Source organism: Pristiophorus japonicus, chromosome 7 (assembly GCF_044704955.1).
Source record: "Pristiophorus japonicus isolate sPriJap1 chromosome 7, sPriJap1.hap1, whole genome shotgun sequence".
Lineage (NCBI taxonomy): Eukaryota > Metazoa > Chordata > Chondrichthyes > Pristiophoridae > Pristiophorus > Pristiophorus japonicus.
This window is the reverse complement of record NC_091983.1, coordinates 1808699-1831474: the sequence shown is the minus strand read 5'-3', so window position 1 is coordinate 1831474 and position 22776 is coordinate 1808699. Positions and strand designations below refer to the sequence as shown.

The following is a 22776-nucleotide window of genomic DNA, read 5'->3' as shown; positions in this document are numbered from 1 at the left end:
AATATGTAGTTTATTTTCTATTTTTTATTGTGATTTGGGTGTTTGGGTGGGGGGGGTTCACATTCATAGTAATAGGAGTTCCGGACTTATGGAACTCCTATTACTGTGACTGAGAATCTATGCTACACCTGATTGGATGCTGTCTCCAGCTCCCGGCCTGCGCACGTTCTCACGTGCACTCGCTGCAACACGCAGTCACAAGAGGCTTCAGGCTCGGAAGTTCCAACGGACGCAGCAGCAACTGGTAAATGCGCATCTTTTTTCTATTTTTCTGTCGTTTGCCCGCGGGAAGAGCGCGACCGGAATTTCAGGGCCGATGTCTCCGTAAGATCCTATAGATCCCCTGGGAGGACAGGCGCACCAACATCAGTGTCCTCATCCAGGCCAACATCCCCAGCACTGAAGCACTGACCACACTCGATCAGCTCCGCTGGGCAGGGTCACATTGTTCGCATGCCAGACACGAGACTCCCAAAGCAAGCGCTCTACGCGGAGCTCCTTCACGGCAAACGAGCCAAAGGCGGGCAGAGGAAACGTTACAAGGACACCCTCAAAGCCTCCCTGATAAAGTGCAACATCCCCACCGACACCTGGCCAAAGACCGCCCTAAGGAGGGCGCTGAGCACCTCGAGTCTCGTCGCCGAGAGCGTGCAGAAATCAAGCGCAGACAGCGGAAGGAGCATGCGGCAAAACAGTCCCACCCACCCTGCCCCACCTGTGACAGGGACTGTGGCTCTCGTATTGGACTGTTCAGTCACCAAAGAACTCACTTCAGGAGTAGGAGCAAGTCTTCCTCGATTCCGTGGGACTGCCTATGATGACTTGGAGGCTGGCTCCGCCCGCCGGATGTCTTGAGGCGAACGAGGGAAGGCACAAAGGGGAGGGTAGGAGAGCGAGAGAAAGGGAAGGCGCTGCCGTCCTCTTGCTTCCTTCAGCCGATCAGCGGGTGTGGGTTTGAGGTCGCCCCGCAAAAGGCCGGTGGGGGCGTCACACGTTAAAACAAGGGACGGGCGAAGGAGATACAGTATTGCCCTCTGCCCGCCCGGTCGAGCTGGCAAGCACGCACCGTGCGCGCGAGGCGATGGCGGTTAGAATTTGAAAGCTGCTCGCGGCCAAGGCGGGCACAGCACAGCGGCGCGCGACTGGCAGCGCGCTCTAGGCTCGAACCGGCCGTGCGAGCGCGAGCGGGAGAGAGGGGGAAAAGAGCGTCGGGCTTATTCCTGTCAGAGGGGAGGTCCCATCCGTCGGTGCTGCGTTTGCCTTCCCTCCCCTCCCCTCCCCAGACATGGCCAGCGAGAGTAGCCGCACGCCCGAACCTCGGCCGCCGCTGCCGCCACCACCACCCGTCGAGCAGGATCAGAGCTGTGGCCTGTGCGGCAAAATGGAGAAACTGCTGCTGTGCGGGCGATGCAAGCGGTCGTTCTACTGCAGCAAAGAGCATCAGAAACAGGACTGGAAGAAGCACAAGCAGGTCTGCAGCGCTTCGACCACCAGCAACCACCGCCACCCGCCGCCGCCGCCGCCGCCGCCCCCGGCAACCGTCAACGGGCAGCAGGCGGAGAAGAGTGAGGAGACGGCGGCAGCCCATCTGCCACCCGGCGCTGGCATCAGCAGTCGGAGTCACCGGGGGCCGCACGGACTGAGCGGCGGCGGCAGCTCCCAGAAACTGGTGCTGGAGTACATCGTGCCGTGCATGAGCAAGCACGGCATCTGCGTGGTGGACAACTTCCTGGGAGAGGAGACGGGTGACAGCGTGCAGAGGGAGGTGAAGGAACTGTACCGGAGCGGCCGCTTCACCGACGGCCAGGTGGTCAACCAGAAAGGGGACTCGTCCAGAGACATCCGGGGAGACCAGATCACCTGGATGGACGGCAAGGAGCCCGGCTGCACGCAGATCGGCATCTTAATGAACAACATGGACGATCTGATCAGGCATTGCAACGGGAAACTGGGCAACTATAATATTAACGGCAGGACGAAAGTGAGTACATACTTGGATGTTAACTAATGTATCTCACAGTAACGTTCTGATGAAAGATCATTGACCTGAAACGTTAACTCTGTTTCTATCCCCACAGATGCTGCCTGACCTGCTGAGTATTTCCAGCATTTTCTGTTTTTATTTCAGATTTCCAGCCACAGTAACGCGTTTTCCTTCATTTGCTTAAATTTATTTTCAGCATGTGTATATTTTTTTATAAACCAATTCTGCATAAATTTAGCATACGTGGGTTAAGGCAATTTAGACAAATTGATGCATTAGAAGAAATCTGAAATTACAAGTACTAGCCTAATTCCGATGTATCCTGGGCAGAGCCTCCTTAAAAACATTGATTTGCACAGCTATCCCTCCGTGTACTAAATATATTTAAATTCAGAGGTTACTGCCGAAGTACGTTAGAAGCAGGAACATCTAACCTTATTTTTAAAATTTCTGATGAATTTCTTCACTGTAACAAACACAATATTTAGCGTAATTCAACTCTCATCAAAAACGAAATTATGCAGCAGAAATAGGGGTTCAAACAGTTATTGACATGTTTTTGGTGTTGGTATTTTATTAGTTCCATATCCAGACAGCTTTGTGTTGACTGCCTCAAAACACTTAAAATAAATGTAATTACCGCAGAGGTTTGAGGAACAATTTTTTAAGGAGTTTCTGATCCCATACCCTCTCCATCACAAAGACTGCCAACTTCTACCACCTTAACATTGTTCATTTCCGTTTCTGCTGCTGAAGCTGTCATCCATGCCTTTGTTACCTTCAGAGTTGACTATTCCAGTGCTCTCTGGCCAGCTTCCCATTTTCCACCCTCTAGAAACTTCGATGCATCCAAAACTCTGCCCATATCCTATCCTGCACATGTTCTGCTTACCTATCACCTCTCAATGTCTCAATTTTATAATTCTCATCCTTGTGTTTAAATTCCTTAATTCCCTTGCTCCTCCATATCTCAAACACCCTCCAGTCCTACAACCCCTTCCCCCTCTCTGACTCGCCTCATTGTTTATTCACCCCATGTCTCTGTGAAGTGCTTTGGGTGTTTTTCTACTTTAAAAGTTCCATATAAATGCATATTGTTGTCTTTAATAGATATCTGCTGATTTCCATACTGTAATATTTAGGCTTTTTTGTGCTCTTTTCTCCTCTCTCCCTGTAAATCTAGTATTGTGTTGAGACACATGGAAATTAATTGCTGACCCCCAAACTTATGATTTTACATGGGGGCATCTCAAAAATTCTTGCTCTCCCATTGATAATTTTTGATGGTGGGTGATCAACATTTCCTTTAATTTTTTTTGTCTGTTTCCAATTGGATCTTAATTCTACTTTGAAATGAACCACACGTGCTTCCAAAGATTATCACAATAAGTTTGAGAAGAAAGCTTCCATAAGCATTTAGAAAATATGTTGCGCACTGCACCTGCCACAGATCATCATTGGAATTGCTTTCCAGTAACTCCAGCATGTTGTGTCACAAAAAATTGCTGTTTTTTTCTCTCAATTCCTCACATGGTGAATTTCCAATTTCTGCTGCCTCTGGGAGGAAGAGGAGGGTCAGGTGCCCCCCAGATAGGGAAACGAAGCAAGCCATTGGAGCCTATGCTTTGAGCCTCACCAGCTAATAAGAGTGCTGTGTTTTTTTTTCTTTCTTGAATGATTCATGGTTCTTTGGGAGTTGCACAGGGAGGGACCATTTTAAAATGAGGTGGAAGAACACTTGGATTGCCAATTTAGTTCAAGAAACAAACCCATAGGTAGATTAGAATTTTTAAGGGGAGATATATTCTCTGCATTGTAACATAATTGTAAATGCTGGAAAGGAGATATCTGTGTTTGTACCTTTGTCACACTTGTTACCACACTTTGTTAGGCAGCCTGAGAACAAACATTTTGTGCATGGTATGGTGGGTTATGTTCCTTATTTAAGGGGCGACTGAAAAATAACAATTTGTATTTTAGTGCACAACAAAAATGTCTGAAGGGACGATTTTTCTGGTTTAAATCTAAAGTCATCATCATCATAGGCAGTCCCTCGAAATCGAGGAAGATTTTCCTCCACTCTAAAAGTGAGTTCTCGGGTGACTGTCCAATACGGGAATTACAGACTCTGTCACAGGTGGGACAGACAGTGGTTGAAGGAAAAGGTGGGTGGGGCGTCTCGTTTGCCACACGCTCCTTTGTCTGCGCTTGCTTTCTGCATGCTCTCGGCGACGAGACTCGAGGTGCTCAGCGCCCTCCCGTGCTGAGCACCTAAACCTAAAGTGTTATTCTATTGAACACCTTATCTAAGAAATGTATATACTTTATATTACAAGATAACTTGCTCTGGAGGTTGATTCATTTTAATATTCAATATTTAACATCTTTTCAAAGAACTCCAAATTATATGGCATCCTTTCAGTACAAAATGTACTTTTGCAGTATCTGAGGCAGTTGATACATCTAAATAATCCTCTAACTTGTCAGCTGGCCAGCACACATTGACCTGGTCATGCAGATCCTTATTGCATTCCATTGAATGTAGTGTCATGATAAGAATATAAATGTTATTATATTCTTCAGTTCAACTAGCTTGTAAACTGTTACAGATAAATAGTACAAACGCAAAATACTACAGATGCTGGAATCTGAAATCAAAACAGAAAATACTGGAAATCTCAGCGGGTCAGGCAGCATCTGTGGAGAGAAACAGTTAACATTTCAGGTCGATGACCCTTCGTCAGAACTAGCAAAAGTTTGAAACAGATAAATAGTTGATGTTTGCTCATGTTAACACGTGCAAAACTTGGAGCAGATATTTAACTGAGCCAAGTTCCTGCTCATTGACTGTCGGTATGCTGCCTGACATATTTAACTGAGTATAACATTTCTCAGTTAAATATCTGCTCAATGACTGTTGCTCTGCTGTCTGACAACAAGTCACGGACATTCCAGAACTCCCTTCACTTTATCGTTGGCAAAACCAAATCCTATTCAGTTCTTGCCAGATCTTTGCAATGCAGCCCCCTTTACCGGCTGCTCATTCAGACTGAACCCAACAGTGTCTAGCTTTGGTGGCCTGTTTGAGACTAAGCTGAGTTTCAAACCTTCCCTCAATTTCCAGGGTGGAGGACAAAAGAAAAAGCAACAAAAATCCTGGAAGATTGCTAAGGTATTGAAAGCAAAGAAGTTACAGTACAGAAGATGACCATTCAGCCCATTATGTCAATGCTTGCTCGAGGATGACTTGCTTCCACATTAAAAATGAATGTTAAGTCTGATGCGAGAACTACAGTCTCTATCGTAGGTTGGACAGATGGTGGTTGAAAGAACTTTGGTTGAAGTGCCGGTTTGTTGAAGTGCTTGGGTTGTCATGCACTCCTTCCGCCGTTTGCGTTTGGTCTCCGCTTGCTCCCGGCAAAGAGTCTCGGTGTTCGGTGCCTTCCTGAATTATTCTCTTCCACTTTGAGCGATCTTGCACCAGCGATTCCAAGGTGTTGGTGGGGATGTTGAACTTCTTCAAGAGTGTGTCCTTGGAAGCGTTTCCTCTGCCCATCTGGGGCTCATTTGTCATGTCGGGGCTATGAGTAGATCGCTTGCTTTGGGAGTCGTGTATCATCCCAGTCAGTGGATTTAACTGTTCTGGTTTCAGTATAAACAAGTTGTTACAGAATTTTGTGCGTAATCATTTGAGGCAATAATTGGGATGAGACTGATCTGTAGTAGTGCGTCTGTCCTCCCAGGGGATTTGCAGGATCTTGCGGAGTCATCGCTGGTGGTATTTCTCCAGCGACTTGAGGTGTCTACTGTACATGGTCCATGTCTCTGAGCCATACAAGAGGGCGGGTATTACTATGGCCCTGTAGACCATGAGCTTGGTGACAGTTTTGAGGGACTGATCTTCAAACACTCTTTTCCTCAGGCGGCCGAAGGCTGCACTGGCGCACTGGAGGCGGTGTTGGATCTCATCATCAATGCTTGCTTTTGTTGATAGGAGGCTCCCGAGATAGAGGAAGTGGTCCGCGTTGTCCAGGGCCACGCCGTGGATCTTGATGTTTCGGGGGCAGTGCTGTGCGGCGAGGACAGGCTGGTGTAGGACCTTTGTCTTACTAATGTTTAGCGTAAGGCCCATGCTTTCATACGCCTCGGTAAATACGTCGACTATGTCCTGGAGTTCAGCCTCTGTGTGTGCACAGACGCAGGCGTCGTCCGCGTACTGTAGCTCGATGACAGAGGTTGGAGTGGTCTTGGACCTGGCCTGGAGACGGCTATGGTTGAACAGCTTCCCACTGGTTCTGTAGTTTAACTTCACTCCAGCAGGGAGCTTATCAACTGAAGTGGAGCATGGCAGCGAGGAAGACTGAGAAGAGGGTTGGGGCGAAGATGCAGCCTTGCTTGACCCCGGTCCGGTCATGAATTGGGTCTGTGATGGATCTGTTGGTAAGGATCACGGCTTGCATGTCATCGTGGAGCAGGCGGAGTATGGTGACGTACTTTTGGAGGCATCCGAAACGGAGGAGGACGCTCCATAGACCCTCACGGTTGACAGAGTCAAAGGCCTTTGTAAGGTCGAAGAAGGCCATGTTTAAGGGCTGGCGCTGTTCCCTGCATTTTTCCTGCAGCTGTCGCACTGCAAAAATCATGTCCGTTGTGCCCCGGAGGGGCCGAAATCTGTACTGCGACTCTGGGAGGAGCTCCTTGGCCACGGGGAGAAGACGATCCCCAGCATTGAAGCACTGACCACACTTGATCAGCTCCGCTGGGCAGGCCACATAGTTCGCATGCCAGACACGAGACTCCCAAAGCAAGCGCTCTACTCGGAACTCGTCCACGGCAAATGAGCCAAAAGCGGGCAGAGAAAACGTTACAAGGACACCCTCAAAGCCTGCCTGATAAAGTGCGACATCCCCACTGACACCTGGGAGCCCTTGGCCATAGACCGCCCTAGCGGGAGGAAGTGCATTCGGGAGGGCGCTGAGCTCCTCGAGTATCGTCGCCGAGAACATGCAGAAATCAAGCGCAGGCAGCGGAAGGAGCGTGCGGCAAACCAGGCTCCCTGCCCACCCTTTCCCTCAACGACTATCTGTCCCACCTGTGACAGAAACTGTGGTTCTCGTATTGGACTGTACAGCCACCTAAGAACTCATGCTAAGAGTGGAATCAAGTCTTCCTCGATCTCGAGGGACTGCCTATGATGATGATGATGAGTAGTGCACCTGAAGTTCCAACATTCTGGTCTAGTCACTGCAATGTTGATTTTGAGTTTGGCAGTACTATGTGGTGGGGCCTTTGTTTTGCGGATGTTTAGTTTAATGCCCATGCTCTCATATGTTAGGTGAACGTGTTGACGATGGTTTCGAGTTCGTCCTCCGAGTGAGCGCAGGCGCAAGCATCATCAACATATTGTAATTCAATGACAGAGGATGGCACGACCTTGGATCTGGTTGAAGGCGACGGAGGTTGAACAGTTTTCCGTTCTATAGATTATCTCTGCTCCAATGGGAAGCTTTCTGACGGTGAGATGGAGCATTGCAGCAAGGAAGATCGAGAAGAGCGTTGGTGCAATGACACAGCCTTGCTTCATCCCGGTTCATACGTGAATTGGATCTGTGATGGATCCGTTGGTCAGAATCATGACTTGCATGTCATCATGAAGCTAGCAGAGGACGGTGATATTTTTGAGGACAAACTAATTAAGAATTTTAAGAGTACGCTCCATAATCCCTCACCATGTCAAAGGCCTTTGGCAGGTCAAAGAAGGTCATGTACAGAGGTTGGTGGTGTTCCCTGCATTTCTCTTGAATTTGTTGCGCGGTGAAGATCATATCCATTGTACCCCATACTGGGCGGAATCCACATTGAGACTCTGGGAGGAGCACTTCTGCCACGGAGAAGACGGTTGAGGAGGATTCTTGCGATAACTTTCCCTGTGGTAGGCAGCAGGGAAATTCCTCTATAATTACCGCAATCGGACTTATCCCCTTTCTTGAAGATGGTCATGATTACGGCATCTCTGAGATCCTCTGGCCTGCTCTCCTCCTTCCAAATAAGAGAAATGATCTCATGTATTTGCGCCAATAGTGCTTCTCCGCCATGTTTTAGTGCTTCGGCTGGTATTCCATCTGCTCCTGAGGCCTTGTTGTTCTTCAGTTGTCGAATGGCCTTTTCAACCTCATGCAGGGTTGAGGTTCTACTGAGCTGGCGGTGCGTAGCATGCTGTGGGATGGAGTTGAGTACACTTGCGTCGATCTTCAAAATCACATATAGTGCAGATATGGTAATATTTCAATGCTTTGGACTGAAGTCACTTCAGGAGCCAGATTCTTAGCTGGAATGATACAGAGGCACAATAGTGTTAACTGGAATGTCCACTTCCAGGTTAATCTTTCTTTGTCAGCATGCATGAAAGCTTGCAATAATTTGTGAATACACAAACATTTTGCCACTTCAACGCCCTTCGGAGAAAATAGCATAAATAGTGCTCCTCCACTGACAAAATGGTGGGGTTTTCAAATGATTGGGCAGAATATCACAGCTGGTGGGTACATACGTGGACCATCCCAGCCAGTGGATTTAAGTGTTCTGGTTTCAGTATAAACAAGTTGTTATAGAATTTTGTGCATAATCATTTGAGGCATTGAGGTGATGAGACTGATCTGTAATAGTGCACCTGAAGTTCCAACATTCTGGTCTAGTCACTGCAATGTTGTAAAACTACATATTGTTTTAAAGTTGTATTGCTTAATTGGAGATTAGTAACATTTCTGGCATTGGATTCTACCAACAATATACTATGCAAAAATATTTAATTTAAAACCATTTTTGTCCAGCTTTTGCTACTCTTGGAATGTAAATCTTGGAGCGCTGAGCAAACCATAACCAAAATCAATAATATTTTTGCAAAGTATTTGGAAGGTTGATTATTTATTTATTTTGTCTATTTTGGGAGGAGTAAAATATATTTGGTAAAGTGGGTCCTTTTACATGTGTTAATTAAATCAATCTCTTATCTCTGCCACTTGTTAACGTGTTAAGTACAATGAGATTGGCTAGTCTTATTCCAGTTCCCAATTGGCCAGGCCCCACACAATAATAGCAACTAAAATTTGCCACTCCTCCACAGAAGAACAATTGATGTAAAAAAAGGATATGTCACGCTGTGGCAGTTAGGAATACTTTTTGAGGTTGAGGTTAATGCATATTGTTAGGGGCAGAAAGAGCTTTATTGAAAACATTCCGACATTTGACTCATGTTGACCTGAGACTGCTGAATACTGGCAATCACAAAAGCAGAAAATTGCTTAATTCCCCAGAACTGATACAGTTCACCCTGATGAGTGCATGTTCAACAAAAGCACGCTAATTACATCCGTCTGTGTTGTGGGTTTAGTAAGATGGATAACTTTGTGTATTGAACTTCTATTTTGTAGTCAGCAGTTAAACTATGTTTTCTCCATGCATAGTCAATTTTCTGTTTCCTTGAGTCCATTGTAAGAATTACGCACCAATGTGAAAGTAATGATTTTGAGAGAAAGACATGTAGAGTAGATTTCTAGAATTAAAAAAAAAACTTTGGTTGTTCAGAATAGGGGACAAATTTGTGTCTGTAGTTCCCTATTTGATAGAAAGAAGAAAATAACTTGCTTTTATGTAGCAGTTCATGAATTACTTTTGAAGTGTAGTGATTTTTGTGATGTATGCAAATATGGCTGCTGTTTTGCGCACCGAAAGGCTCCACAAACAGCAAAGTAATAATTGACCAGATAGTCAGTTTTTATTGATGTTGGTGTGGGATAAATGTAAACTTCCCAGCTCTTCTTTGAGTAGATGGGATTAATAGCAGATGGGGCTTCAACTGAATCAGTTCCTATGGAGTGAAGGGTAGCCAATGTAACCCCACTTTTTAAAAAAGGAGGGAGAGCGAAAACAGGGTATTACATCGGTAGTGGGTAAAATTATGGAATCAATTATTAAGGATATCATAGCAGCGCATTTGGAAAGAGGTGACATGATAGGTCCAAGTCAGCATGGATTTGTGAAAGGGAAATCATGCTTGACAAATCTTCTGGAATTTTTTGAGGATGTTTCCAGTAGAGTGGGCAAGGGAGAACCAGTTGATGTGGTGTATTTGGACTTTCAGAAGGCTTTCGACAAGGTCCCACGCAAGAGATTAATGTGCAAAGTTAAAGCACATGGGATTGGGGGTAGTGTGCTGACGTGGATTGAGAACTGGTTGGCAGATAGGATGCAAAGAGTAGGAGTAAAATGGGTACTTTTCAGAATGGCAGGCAGTGACTAGTGGGGTACTGCAAGGTTCTGTGCTGGGGCCCCAGCTGTTCACATTGTACATTAATGATTTAGACGAGGGGATTAAATGTAGTATCTCCAAATTTGCGGATGACACTAAGTTGGGTGGCAGTGTGAGCTGCGAGGAAGATGCTATGAGGCTGCAGAGTGACTTGGATGGGTTAGGTGAGTGGGCAAATGCATGGCAGATGAAGTATATTGTGGATAAATGTGAGATTATCCACTTTGGTGGTAAAAACAGAGACAGACAGACTATTATCTGAGTGGTGACAGATTAGGAAAAGGGGAGGTGCAATGAGACCTGGGTGTCATGGTATATCAGTCATTGAAGGTTGGCATGCAGGTACAGCAGGCGGTTAAGAAAGCAAATGGCATGTTGGCCTTCATAGCGAGGGGATTTGAGTACAGGGGCAGGGAGGTGTTACTACAGTTGTACAGGGCCTTGGTGAGGCCACACCTGGAGTATTGTGTACAGTTTTGGTCTCCTAACTTGAGGAAGGACATTCTTGCTATTGAGGGAGTGCAGCGAAGGTTCACCAGACTGATTCCCGGGATGGCGGGACTGACCTATCAAGAAAGACTGGATCAACTGGGCTTGTATTCACTGGAGTTCAAAAGAATGAGAGGGGATCTCAGAGAAACGTTTAAAATTCTGACGGGTTTAGACAGGTTAGATGCAGGAAGAATGTTCCCAACGTTGGGGAAGTCCAGAACCAGGGGTCACAGTCTAGGGATAAGGGGTAAGCCATTTAGGACCGAGATGAGGACCCAGAGAGTGGTGAACCTGTGGAATTCTCTACCACAGAAAGTTGTTGAGGTCAATTCACTAAATATATTCAAAAAGGAGTTAGATGTAGTCCTTACTACTAGGGGGATCAAGGGGTATGGCGAGAAAGCAGGAATGGGGTACTGAAGTTGCATGTTCAGCCATGAACTCATTGAATGGCGGTGCAGGCTCGAAGGGCCGAATGGCCTACTCCTGCACCTATTTTCTATGTTTCTGTGTTTGCGTCTCATTTGAAAGATGAGGTTCTCCATACTGCATTGAAGTGCGAGCCAGATTATGGGTTCCAGTCTCTAAAGTTTGGACTTGAAACTGACCTCTTACTTGAAGGTGGGAGTGCTACCACTGAGCCAATATATCATAGTCCCATGTGACAACTTATGCTTGGAACTCACCAATTTATTTATTACTCTACGTGCATTTGTTATCCAGAGGTAATCCAGAGATTATTACCTTTGCGGTCCTGCTTTTTAATCTCCTCCTGAGCTCCTGAAACTCCGTGACTGCATTCCAAATCGATTTTGGATAGTCTCGTATTTACTCCTTGTCTGATCCTTCCTATTTCTGAATTGTTCTTTACTCTAGTGCTATTTGGATCTCGCAGTCCTCTGTGCACTTTGTTTTCGTCTTCTCTGATGTTTCATCCTGGTACGCAGCCCCCTGCCAAATTATTTTAAACCCTTTCCTACAACACTAATTGTCCTTCCAGTGAGGACATTTGTGCCAGCTCTGTTGAGTTGCAACCAGCCCACCTTGGACAGGCCCCTCCTACCCTAGAACTGGTCTCAATTCCCCAAGAATCTGAAGTTCTCCCTCCTGTACCATGCCTCAAGCCACGTATTTACCCATTTTATCCTACTATTCCTATACTCACCAACGCGTGGCACTGGGAGTTATCCAGAGATTGTTACCTTTGCGGTCCTGCTTTTTAATCTCCTCCTGAGCTCCTGAAACTCCGTGACTGTGGGATCTCAACCCTTTTCCTTCCTATGTCATTGGCTCCCACATGGACCACAACTTCTGGCTGTTTGAGCTATATAATTCAGAATATTATAGGTGAGTAATCATAAAGTTTACAACACAAAAGGAGGCCATTCAGCCCATTGTGTTTGCGCCGGCCGAAAAAGAGCCACCCAGCCTAATCTCACTTTCCAGCTCTCGGTCCGTAGCCTTGTAGGTTATGGTACTTCAAGTTCTTTTTAAATGTAATAAGGATTTCTGCTTTTATCACCCTTTCAGGCAGTGAGGTTCAGACTCCCACCACTCTCTGGGTGATTTTTTTTCCCCCCTCAATTCCCCTCTGACCCTTCTACCAATTACTTTAAATTTATGCCCCCTGGTTATTGGCCTCGCTATTAAGGGAAATAGGTCCTTTCTAACCACCCTATCTAGGCTCCTCAATTTTATTATTTTATTATTTAACATTTCTTTGAATTTTACGTTCCTCTGGGACCACCAGGTACTTTTGTAGATTTTTTTCGGGTTGGAGGCGTTCGTACGATGGAAGCCTTCGACGCAATTTTCCCCCCCATTAAAAAAATCTTGCATCTGTGAGCATTTCCTGTCAACTTCTACCATTTATAAATTCCTGCGTCTACATTAAATTTTTATATTCTGTCTTTACTTATATTCCATTAAAATTTCCACGTCTACATTTATTACTGCAATTACACACTCCTGCTTGTGACTGTGCTGCATTGTCAGCGCTGGTTGGAGAATGTAACTACAGCATGACAAGTTCACATAGGCAATAAGTTCTGACGAAGGGTCATCGACCTGAAATGTTAACTCTGTTTCTCTGTACAGATGCTGCCTGACCTGCTGTGTATTTCCAGCATTTTCTGTTTTTATTTTGGACAATAAGTTATTGCAGGAAGCAAATGTTCCTGTGCCTAGCATGAACTATTTTTATACATCCAAAACCACAACAGGACACTTTTTCTACTGTTTTAATCAGAAAATAAACGTGACTTTTTAAAATAAATGAGAAAGTAAGTCAAAAATGCGAAGAATTTTTGTCTTAGTGCTGCTAATCACGATGCTGAGAATGACGTGAGTATCACGTGTAGTGAGTTGGTCTTACTGCAGGAGAAGGGTCCACAGCCAGCGAGAGAATGGAAGACCAGCAGGAAGAGTAGTGCAAGGAAGGTAGTGCAGGGGTCCCCTGTGGTCATCCCCCTGCAAAACAGATACACCGCTTTGAGTACTGTTGAGGGGGATGACTCATCAGGGGAGGGCAGCAGCAGCCAAGTTCATGGCACCGTGGCTGGCTCTGTTGCACAGGAGGGCAGGAAAAAGAGTGGAAGAGCGATAGTGATAGGGGATTCAATTGTAAGGGGAATAGATAGGCGTTTCTGCGGCCGCAACCGAGACTCCAGGATGGTATGTTGCCTCCCTGGTGCAAGGGTCAAGGATGTCACGGAGCGGGTGGAGGACATTCTAAAAAGGGAGGGAGAACAGCCAGTTGTCGTGGTGCACGTTGGTACCAATGACATAGGTAAAAAAAGGGATGAGTTCCTACGAAATGAATTTAAGGAGCTAGGAGCTAAATTAAAAAGTAGGACCTCAAAAGTAGTAATCTCGGGATTGCTACCAGTGCCACGTGCTAGTCAGAGTAGGAATCGCAGGATAGCTCAGATGAATACGTGGCTTGAGCAATGGTGCAGCAGGGAGGGATTCAAATTCCTGGGGCATTGGAAACCGGTTCTGGGGGAGGTGGGACCAGTACAAACCGGACGGTCTGCACCTGGGCAGAATCGGAACCAATGTCCTCGGGGGAGTGTTTGCTAGTGCTGTTGGGGAGGAGTTAAACTAATATGGCAGGGGGATGGGAACCAATGCAGGGAGATAGAGGGAAACAAAAAGGAGGCAAAAACAAAAGACAGAAAGGAGATGAGGAAAAGTGGAGGGCAGAGAAACCCAAGGCAAAGAACAAAAAGGGCCATTGTACAGCAAAATTCTAAAAGGACAGAGGGTGTTAAAAAAACAAGCCTAAAGGCTTTGTGTCTTAATGCAAGGAGTATCCGCAATAAGGTGGATGAATTAACTGTGCAAATAGATGTTAACAAATATGATGTGATTGGGATTACGGAGACGTGGCTCCAGGATGAGCAGGGCTGGGAACTCAACATCCAGGGGTATTCAACATTCAGGAAGGATAGAATAAAAGGAAAAGGAGGTGGGGTAGCATTGCTGGTTAAGGAGGAGATTAAGGCAATAGTTAGGAAGGACATCAGCTTGGATGATGTGGAATCTATATGGGTAGAGCTGCAGAACACCAAAGGGCAAAAAACGTTAGTGGGAGTTGTGTACAGACCTCCAAACAGTAGTAGTGATGTTGGGGAGGGCATCAAACAGGAAATTAGGGGTGCGTGCAATAAAGGTGCAGCAGTTATAATGGGTGACTTTAATATGCACATAGATTGGGCTAACCAAACTGGAAGCAATACGGTGGAGGAGGATTTTCTGGAGTGCATAAGGAATGGTTTTTTAGACCAATATGTCGAGGAACCAACTAGGGGGGAGGCCATCTTAGACTGGGTGTTATGTAATGAGAAAGGATTAATTAGCAATCTCGTTGTGCGAGGCCCCTTGGGGAAGAGTGACCATAATATGGTGGAATTCTGCATTAGGATGGAGAATGAAACAGTTAATTCAGAGACCATGGTCCAGAACTTAAAGAAGGCTAACTTTGAAGGTATGAGGCGTGAATTGGCTGAGATGGATTGGCGAATGATACTTAAGGGGTTGACTGTGGATGGGCAATGGCAGACATTTAGAGACCGCATGGATGAACTACAACAATTGTACATTCCTGTCTGGCATAGAAATAAAAAAGGGAAGGTGGCTCAACCGTGGCTATCAAGGGAAATCAGGGATAGTATTAAAGCCAAGGAAGTGGCATACAAATTGGCCAGAAATAGCAGCGAACCTGGGGACTGGGAGAAATTTAGAACTCAGCAGAGGAGGACAAAGGGTTTGATTAGGGCAGGGAAAATGGAGTATGAGAAGAAGCTTGCAGGGAACATTAAGACGGATTGCAAAAGTTTCTATAGATATGTAAAGAGAAAAAGGTTAGTAAAGACAAATGTAGGTCCCCTGCAGTCAGAATCAGGGGAAGTCATAACGGGGAACAAAGAAATGGCGGACCAATTGAACAAGTACTTTGGTTCGGTATTCACGAAGGAGGACACGAACAACCTTCCGGTTATAAAAGGGGTCGGGGGGTCTAGTAAGGAGGAGGAACTGAGGGAAATCCTTATTAGCCGGGAAATTGTGTTGGGGAAATTGATGGGATTGAAGGCCGATAAATCCCCAGGGCCTGATGGACTGCATCCCAGAGTACTTAAGGAGGTGGCCTTGGAAATAGTGGATGCGTTGACAGTCATTTTCCAACATTCCATTGACTCTGGATCAGTTCCTATGGAGTGGAGGGTAGCCAATGTAACCCCACTTTTTAAAAAAGGAGGGAGAGAGAAAACAGGGAATTATAGACCGGTCAGCCTGACATCGGTAGTGGGTAAAATGATGGAATCAATTATTAAGGATGTCATAGCAGTGCATTTGGAAAGAGGTGACATGATAGGTCCAAGTCAGCTTGGATTTGTGAAAGGGAAATCATGCTTGACAAATCTTCTGGAATTTTTTGAGGATGTTTCCAGTAGAGTGGACAAGGGAGAACCAGTTGATGTGGTATATTTGGACTTTCAGAAGGCGTTCGACAAGGTCCCACACAAGAGATTGATGTGCAAAGTTAGAGCACATGGGATTGGGGGTAGTGTACTGACATGGATTGAGAACTGGTTGTCAGACAGGAAGCAAAGAGTAGGAGTAAATGGGTACTTTTCAGAATGGCAGGCAGTGACTAGTGGGGTACCGCAAGGTTCTGTGCTGGGGCCCCAGCTGTTTACACTGTACATTAATGATTTAGATGAGGGGATTAAATGTAGTATCTCCAAATTTGCGGATGACACTAAGTTGGGTGGCAGTGTGAGCTGCGAGGAGGATGCTGTGAGGCTGCAGAGCGACTTGGATAGGTTAGGTGAGTGGGCAAATGCATGGCAGATGAAATATAATGTGGATAAATGTGAGGTTATCCACTTTGGTGGTAAAAACAGAGAGACAGACTATTATCTGAATGGTGACAGATTAGGAAAAGGGGAGGTGCAAAGAGACCTGGGTGTCATGGTACATCAGTCATTGAAGGTTGGCATGCAGGTGCAGCAGGCGGTTAAGAAAGCAAATGGCATGTTGGCCTTCATAGCAAGGGGATTTGAGTACAGGGGCAGGGAGGTGTTGCTACAGTTGTACAGGGCATTGGTGAGGCCACACCTGGAGTATTGTGTACAGTTTTGGTCTCCTAACCTGAGGAAGGACATTCTTGCTATTGAGGGAGTGCAGCGAAGGTTCACCAGACTGATTCCCGGGATGGCGGGACTGACCTATCAAGAAAGACTGGATCAACTGGGCTTGTATTCACTGGAGTTCAGAAGAATGAGAGGGGACCTCATAGAAACATATAAAATTCTGACGGGGTTAGACAGGTTAGATGCAGGAAGAATGTTCCCAATGTTGGGGAAGTCCAGAACCAGGGGTCACAGTCTAAGGATAAGGGGTAAGCCATTTAGGACCGAGATGCGGAGGAACTTCTTCACCCAGAGAGTGGTGAACCTGTGGAATTCTCTACCACAGAAAGTTGTTGAGGCCAATTCACTAAATATATTCAAAAAGGAGTTAGATGAGGTCCTTACTGCTAGGGGGATCAAGGGGTATGGCGAGAAAGCAGGAATGGGGTACTGAAGTTGAATGTTCAGCCATGAACTCATTGAATGGCGGTGCAGGCTAGAAGGGCCGAATGGCCTACTCCTGCACCTATTTTCTATGTTTCTATGTTTCTATGTTTAATCTGAGTGTTGATTCCACCAAGGATTTGATTTTGCACATTTTAATAAGTTTGAGAGGCTAGTTTGAACAACTTTATTAATTTATCAAGAAATATGAATATAATCAATCCCAGTGAGCTTACAAGCAGGCAAACTGTAGTATGCCCGAAGTCTTCAATCCAAATTGTTCACAACCCAGGAATGCCCTGACCTTTACCTCAAGAGTAAATACCTCAACAGGTTTTTCTCAGTGTTTTTCCATTACCTCTAAGCTTTCCTATCTCCTGTTAATTGTGTTAGCTTGTTAGAATCATACATTGTTAACTTAAAAAAACCTAGAAAATGCTGGAAACACTCAGCAGGTCAGCCAGCATCTAAGAAGAGAGAAACCATTAACGTTTCAGGTTGTTGACCTTTCGTCAGAGAAACAGAGTTAACTTAATCTAGTCCCTTTTCTATTGTTTTCTATCTATTGTTACTCCATCTAGTGTGTCTCAGAGACTCGAGACTCTCAGATATGCCGAGAGCATGCAGAAATCAAGCGGAAAGAGCATACGACAAATCTGTCCCACCCTCTCTTACACTCAACGACTATCTGTCCCACCTGTGACAGGGACTGTGGCTCTCGTATTGGGCTGTTCAGCCACCTAAGGACTCATTTTAAAAGTGGAAGCAAGTCTTCCTCGATTCCGAGGGACTGCCTATGATGATGATGATGATGATGAGTGCGTCTCAGTGGACTTTACTTCTGCTTCCTATTTTATCTCATCCAGTCTGACTGATTTGTTCAAAGTTGTCTCTCAACAATTCGTTATGTGAATGTATCCGTCTGCACTTAGGCTAACTTCTTTTATCCGTAATGTTTATTGTAAATGTACATCACATAACCCATGCGTTTGGGAGTTATCCAATTTCTTCACCATGCTAGAATGAGTGGAAAAACCTCCAAAAGTTATTTTAAGATCTGTTTAAGGCTAATTATTAGAAACTTGTGCAGAATTACTTGGGGACCGATATAAATAAAAAGCTATTCTTGAACTCTTGATCAGAACTGGTGTTGTTCGAACAAAAAAATCAGTTTATTACCATGCTGAGTGATGAGAGTATGGTATGAAGGATTTTTCACCCACATAACATGTGTGCAGTAGCTACACCACAGAACTGGTGGTTGTTTTAGCTGTCCAGTTTTTGCTAAGAATTGAATATTTTCAATTTGCTTTCATTTTCCTTTTCTGCACAATAAAAGAATGACAGATTGTAAGATATATTTAAAGGGAATGAATTTTGGCTTGCATATACATGTTCAAAGTGTGTGTGTTTATGCTTCATTTATCGCTTTTGAGCCCTACCTCTGTGTGCGCCTCGTGTATGTCACTTCTCTTGAGTATGCTCTTAATTGAGGAAGTAGATGATGACTATCTACTTAACTCACTGATTGAGTTCCAGAGGATACTGTGGCTACGACCTGGCAGAACTTCCAGGCTTTTGTACTCTATGCCTCGCTTTGCAACTTCCTCCAGTGTGCCTGTATCAGTACCACCAGTGTCCTTTGTTCAAATGGCTGGGTGATTATTGTATTCGGAGGCAGTCACTTGGGCACTCCTATATGATGACCGTACTGCTGCTGATATAAGTGGCAGCCACTGCTCTTGTGCTTCACAGTTGCTGCAGTAAACAGTGAAGGAGATAGTAATGCACTTCAAGACATAGACAGGCTAATGGAATGGGTGGACACATGACAGTTTAAATTCAACGCAGGGAAGTGTGAGGTGATAGAAACATAGAAAATAGGTGCAGGAGTAGGCCATTCGGCCCTTCGATCCTGCACCACCATTCGATAAGATTATGGCTGATCATTCCCTCAGTACCCCTTTCCTGCTTTCTCTTCATACCCCTTGATCCCTTTAGCCGTAAGGGCCATATCTAACTCCTTCTTGAATATATTCAATGACCTGGCATCAACAACTCTCTGCGGCAGGGAAATCCACAGGTCAACAACTCTCTGAGTGAAGAAGTTTCTCCCCATCTCAGTCCCAAATTGCCTACCCCTTATCCTAAGACTGTGTCCCTTGGTTCTGGACTCCCCCAACATCGGGAACAATCTACCCGCATCTAAGCTATCCCGTCCTGTCAGAATCTTGTATGTTTCTATGAGATCCCCTCTCATCCTTCTAAACTCCAATGTATAAAGGCCCAGTTGATCCAGTCTCTCCTCATATGTCAGTCCGGCCATCCCAGGAATCAGTCTGGTGAACCTTTGCTGCACTCCCTCAATAGCAAGAACGTCCTTCCTCAGATTAGGAGACCAAAATTGAACACAATATTCCAGGTGAGGCCTCACCAAGGCCCTGTACAACTGCATTAAGACCTCCCTGCTCCGATACTCAAATCCCCGAGCTATGAAGGCCACATACCATTTGCCTTCTTTACTGCCTGCTGCACCTGTATGCCAACTTTCAATGACTGATGAACCATGAACCCAGGTCTCGTTGCATCTCCCCTTTTCGTAATCTGCCACCATTCAGATAATCTGTCTTCGCGTTTTTGCCCCCAAAGTGTATAACCTCACGTTTATCCACATTATACTGCATCTACCATGCATTTGCCCACTCACCTTACCTGTCTTAGTCACCCTGCAGCCTCTTAGCGTCCCCCTCACAGCTCACACCGCCACCCAGTTTAGTGTCATCTGCAAACTTGGAGATATTACACTCAATTCCTTCATCCAAATCATTGATGTAAATTGTAAAGAGCTGGGGTCCCAGCACTGAGCCCTGCGGCACTCCACTAGTCACTGCCTGACATTCTGAAAAGGACCCGTTTATCCCGACTCTCTGCTTTCTGTCTACCAACCAGTTCTCTAACCACGTCAGTATATTACCCCCAATACCATGTGCTTTGATTTTGCACACCAATCTCTTGTGTAGGACCTTGTCAAAATCCTTTTGAAAGTCAAAATACACCACATCCACTGGTTCTCCCTTGTCCACTCTACTAGTTACATCCTCAAAAAATTCCAGAAGATTTGTCGAGCATGATTTCCACTTCATAAATCCATGTTGACTTGGACCGATCTTGTCACTGCTTTCCAAATGCTCTGCTATTTCATCCTTAATAATTGATTCCAACATTTTCCCCACCACTGATGTCAGGTTAACCGGTCTATAATTACCCGCTTTCTCGCTCCCTCATTTTTAAAAAAGTGGTGTTACATTAGCTACCCTCTAGTCCATAGGAACTGATCCCGAGTCGATAGACTATTGGAAAATGATCACCAAGGCATTCACTATTTCTAGGGCCACTTCCTTAAGTACTCTGGGATGCAGACTATCAGGCCCTGGGGATTTATCGGCCTTCAATCCCATCAATTTCCCGAACATAATTTCCCGCCGAATAAGGATATCCTTCAGTTGCTCCTTCTCACTAGACCCTCGGTCCATTAGTACTTTCGGAAGATTATTTGTGTCTTCCTTCGTGAAGACAGAACCAAAGTATTTGTTCAATTGGTCTGCCATTTCTTTGTTCCCCATTATAAATTCACCTGAATCCGACTGCAAGGGACCTACGTTTGTCTTCACTAATCTTTTTCTCTTCGCATATCTATAGAAGCTTTTGCAGTCAGTTTTTATGTTCCCAGCAAGCTCCTCGTACTCTATTTTCCCCCTGTTAATTAAACCCTTTGTCCTCCTCTGCTGAATTCTAAATTTCTCCCAGTCCTCAGGTTTGCTGCTTTTTTCTGGCCAATTTATATGCCTCTTCCTTGGATTTAACACCATCCTTAATTTCCCTTGTTAGCCACGGTTGAGCCACCTTCCCCGTTTTATTTTTACTCCAGACAGGGATGTACAATTGCTGAAGTTCATCTACGTGATCTTTAAATGTTTGCCATTGCCTATCCACCGTCAACCCTTTAAGTATCATTTGCCAGTCTACTCTAGCCAATTCACGCCTCAAATCATCGAAGTTACCTTTCCTTAAGTTCAGGACCCTAGTTTCTGAATTAACTGTGTCACTCTCCATCCTAATAAAGAATTCTACCATGTTATGGTTACTCTTCCCCAAGGGGCCTTAAACAACAAGATTGCTATTAGTCCTTTCTCATTACACATCACCCAGTCTAGGATAGCCAGCTCTCTGATTGGTTCCTCGACATATTGGTCAAGAAAACCATCTCTAATACACTCCAGGAAATCCTCTTCCACTGCATTTCTACCAACTTGATTAGCTCAATCAATATGTAGATTAAAGTCACCCATGATAACTGCTGTACCTTTATTGCATGCATCCCTAATTTCTTGTTTGATGCTATCCCCAACCTTACTACTACTGTTTGGTGGTCTGTACACAACTCCCACTTGCGGTTTCTGCCCCTTGGTATTCTGCAGTGCACCCATACCGATTCCACATCATCCAAGCTAATGTCCTTTCTTACTATTGCATTAATTTCCTCTTTAACCAGCAGTGCCACCCCAACTCCTTTTCCTTTCTGTCTATCCTTCCTAAATGTTGAATACCCCTGGTTGTTGAGTTCCCAGCCTTGGTCACCCTGGAGCCATGTCTCCGTGATGCCAATTACATCATACCCGTTAACTGCTATCTGCGCAGTTAATTCGCCCACCTTATTCCGAATACTCCTCGCATTGAGGCACGGAGCCTTCAGGCTTGTTTTTCTAATACACTTGGCCCCTTTAGAATTTTGCTGTAATGTGGCCCATTTTGCTTTTTGCCTTGGGTTTCACTGACCTCCACTTTTACTTTTCTTCTTTCTATCTTTTGCTTCTGCCCCATTCTACTTCCCTCTGTGTCCCTGCATAGATTCCCATCCCCCTGCTGTATTATTTAACTCCTCCCCAACAGTACTAGCAAACATTCCCCCGAGGACATTGGTTCCGGTCCTGCCCAGGTGCAGACCGTTCGGTTTGTACTGGTCCCACCTCCCCCAGAACCGGTTCCAATGTCCCAGGAATTTGAATCCCTCCCTGCTGCACCACTCCTCAAGCCACGTATTCATCTGAGCTATCCTGTGATTCCTACTCTGACTAGCACGTGGCACTGGTAGCAGTCCTAAGATTACTACTTTTGAGGTCCTACTTTTTAATTTAGCTCCTAGCTCCCTAAATTCATCTTGTAGGACCTCATCCCTTTTTTTAGCTATATCTTTGGTACCTATATGCACAACGACAACTGGCTGTTCACCCTCCCTTTTCAGAATGCCCTGCACCCGCTCCGAGAGATTCTTGACCTTTGCACCAGGGAGGCAACATACCATCCTGGAGTCTCGGTTGCGGCCGAAGAAACGTCTATCTATTCCCCTTACAATTGAATCCCCTATCACTATAGCTCTCCCTCTCTTTTTCCTGCCCTCCTGTGCAGCAGAGCCACCCACAGTGCCATGAACTTGCCTGCTACTGTCCTCCCCTGGTGAGTCATCCTCCTCAACAGTACCCAAAGCGGTGTATCTGTTTTGCAGGGGGATGACCGCAGGGGACCCCTGCACTACCTTCCTTCCACTGCTCTTCCTGTTGGTCATCCATTCCCTATCTGCCTGAGTAACCTTTTCCTGTGGTAAGACCAACTCACTAAACGTTCTATTCACATCATTCTCAGCATCGTGCATGCTCCACACTGAATCCACCCGCAGCTCCAGTGCCGCAATTCGGTCCGTCAGGAGCTGCAGCCAGATACACTTCCCGCACACGTAGTCGTCGGGGACACTGGAAGTGTCCCTGACTTCCCACATAGTACAGGAAACATAGAAAATAGGTGTTGGAGTAGACCATTCGGCCCTTCGAGCCTGCACCGCCATTCAATGAGCTCAT

General features: G+C 45.5%; 1 protein-coding gene across 2 annotated transcripts in view; it reads left to right on the top strand.

Annotated features, from left to right (window-relative positions):
• Window positions 1-844: 844 nt before the first annotated feature.
• The window catches only part of egln1a (egl-9 family hypoxia-inducible factor 1a), a 171273-nt gene continuing 149341 nt past the window's right edge, over window positions 845-22776 (top strand). The window contains exon 1 of one of the 2 annotated variants that reach the window (XM_070884673.1): window positions 845-1981. In XM_070884673.1, the coding sequence (XP_070740774.1) occupies window positions 1286-1981 (696 nt within the window). In that variant the 5' untranslated portion in view covers window positions 845-1285. The remainder of the gene's footprint in view (window positions 1982-22776) is intronic. The other variant, XM_070884671.1, reaches the window with a different exon arrangement.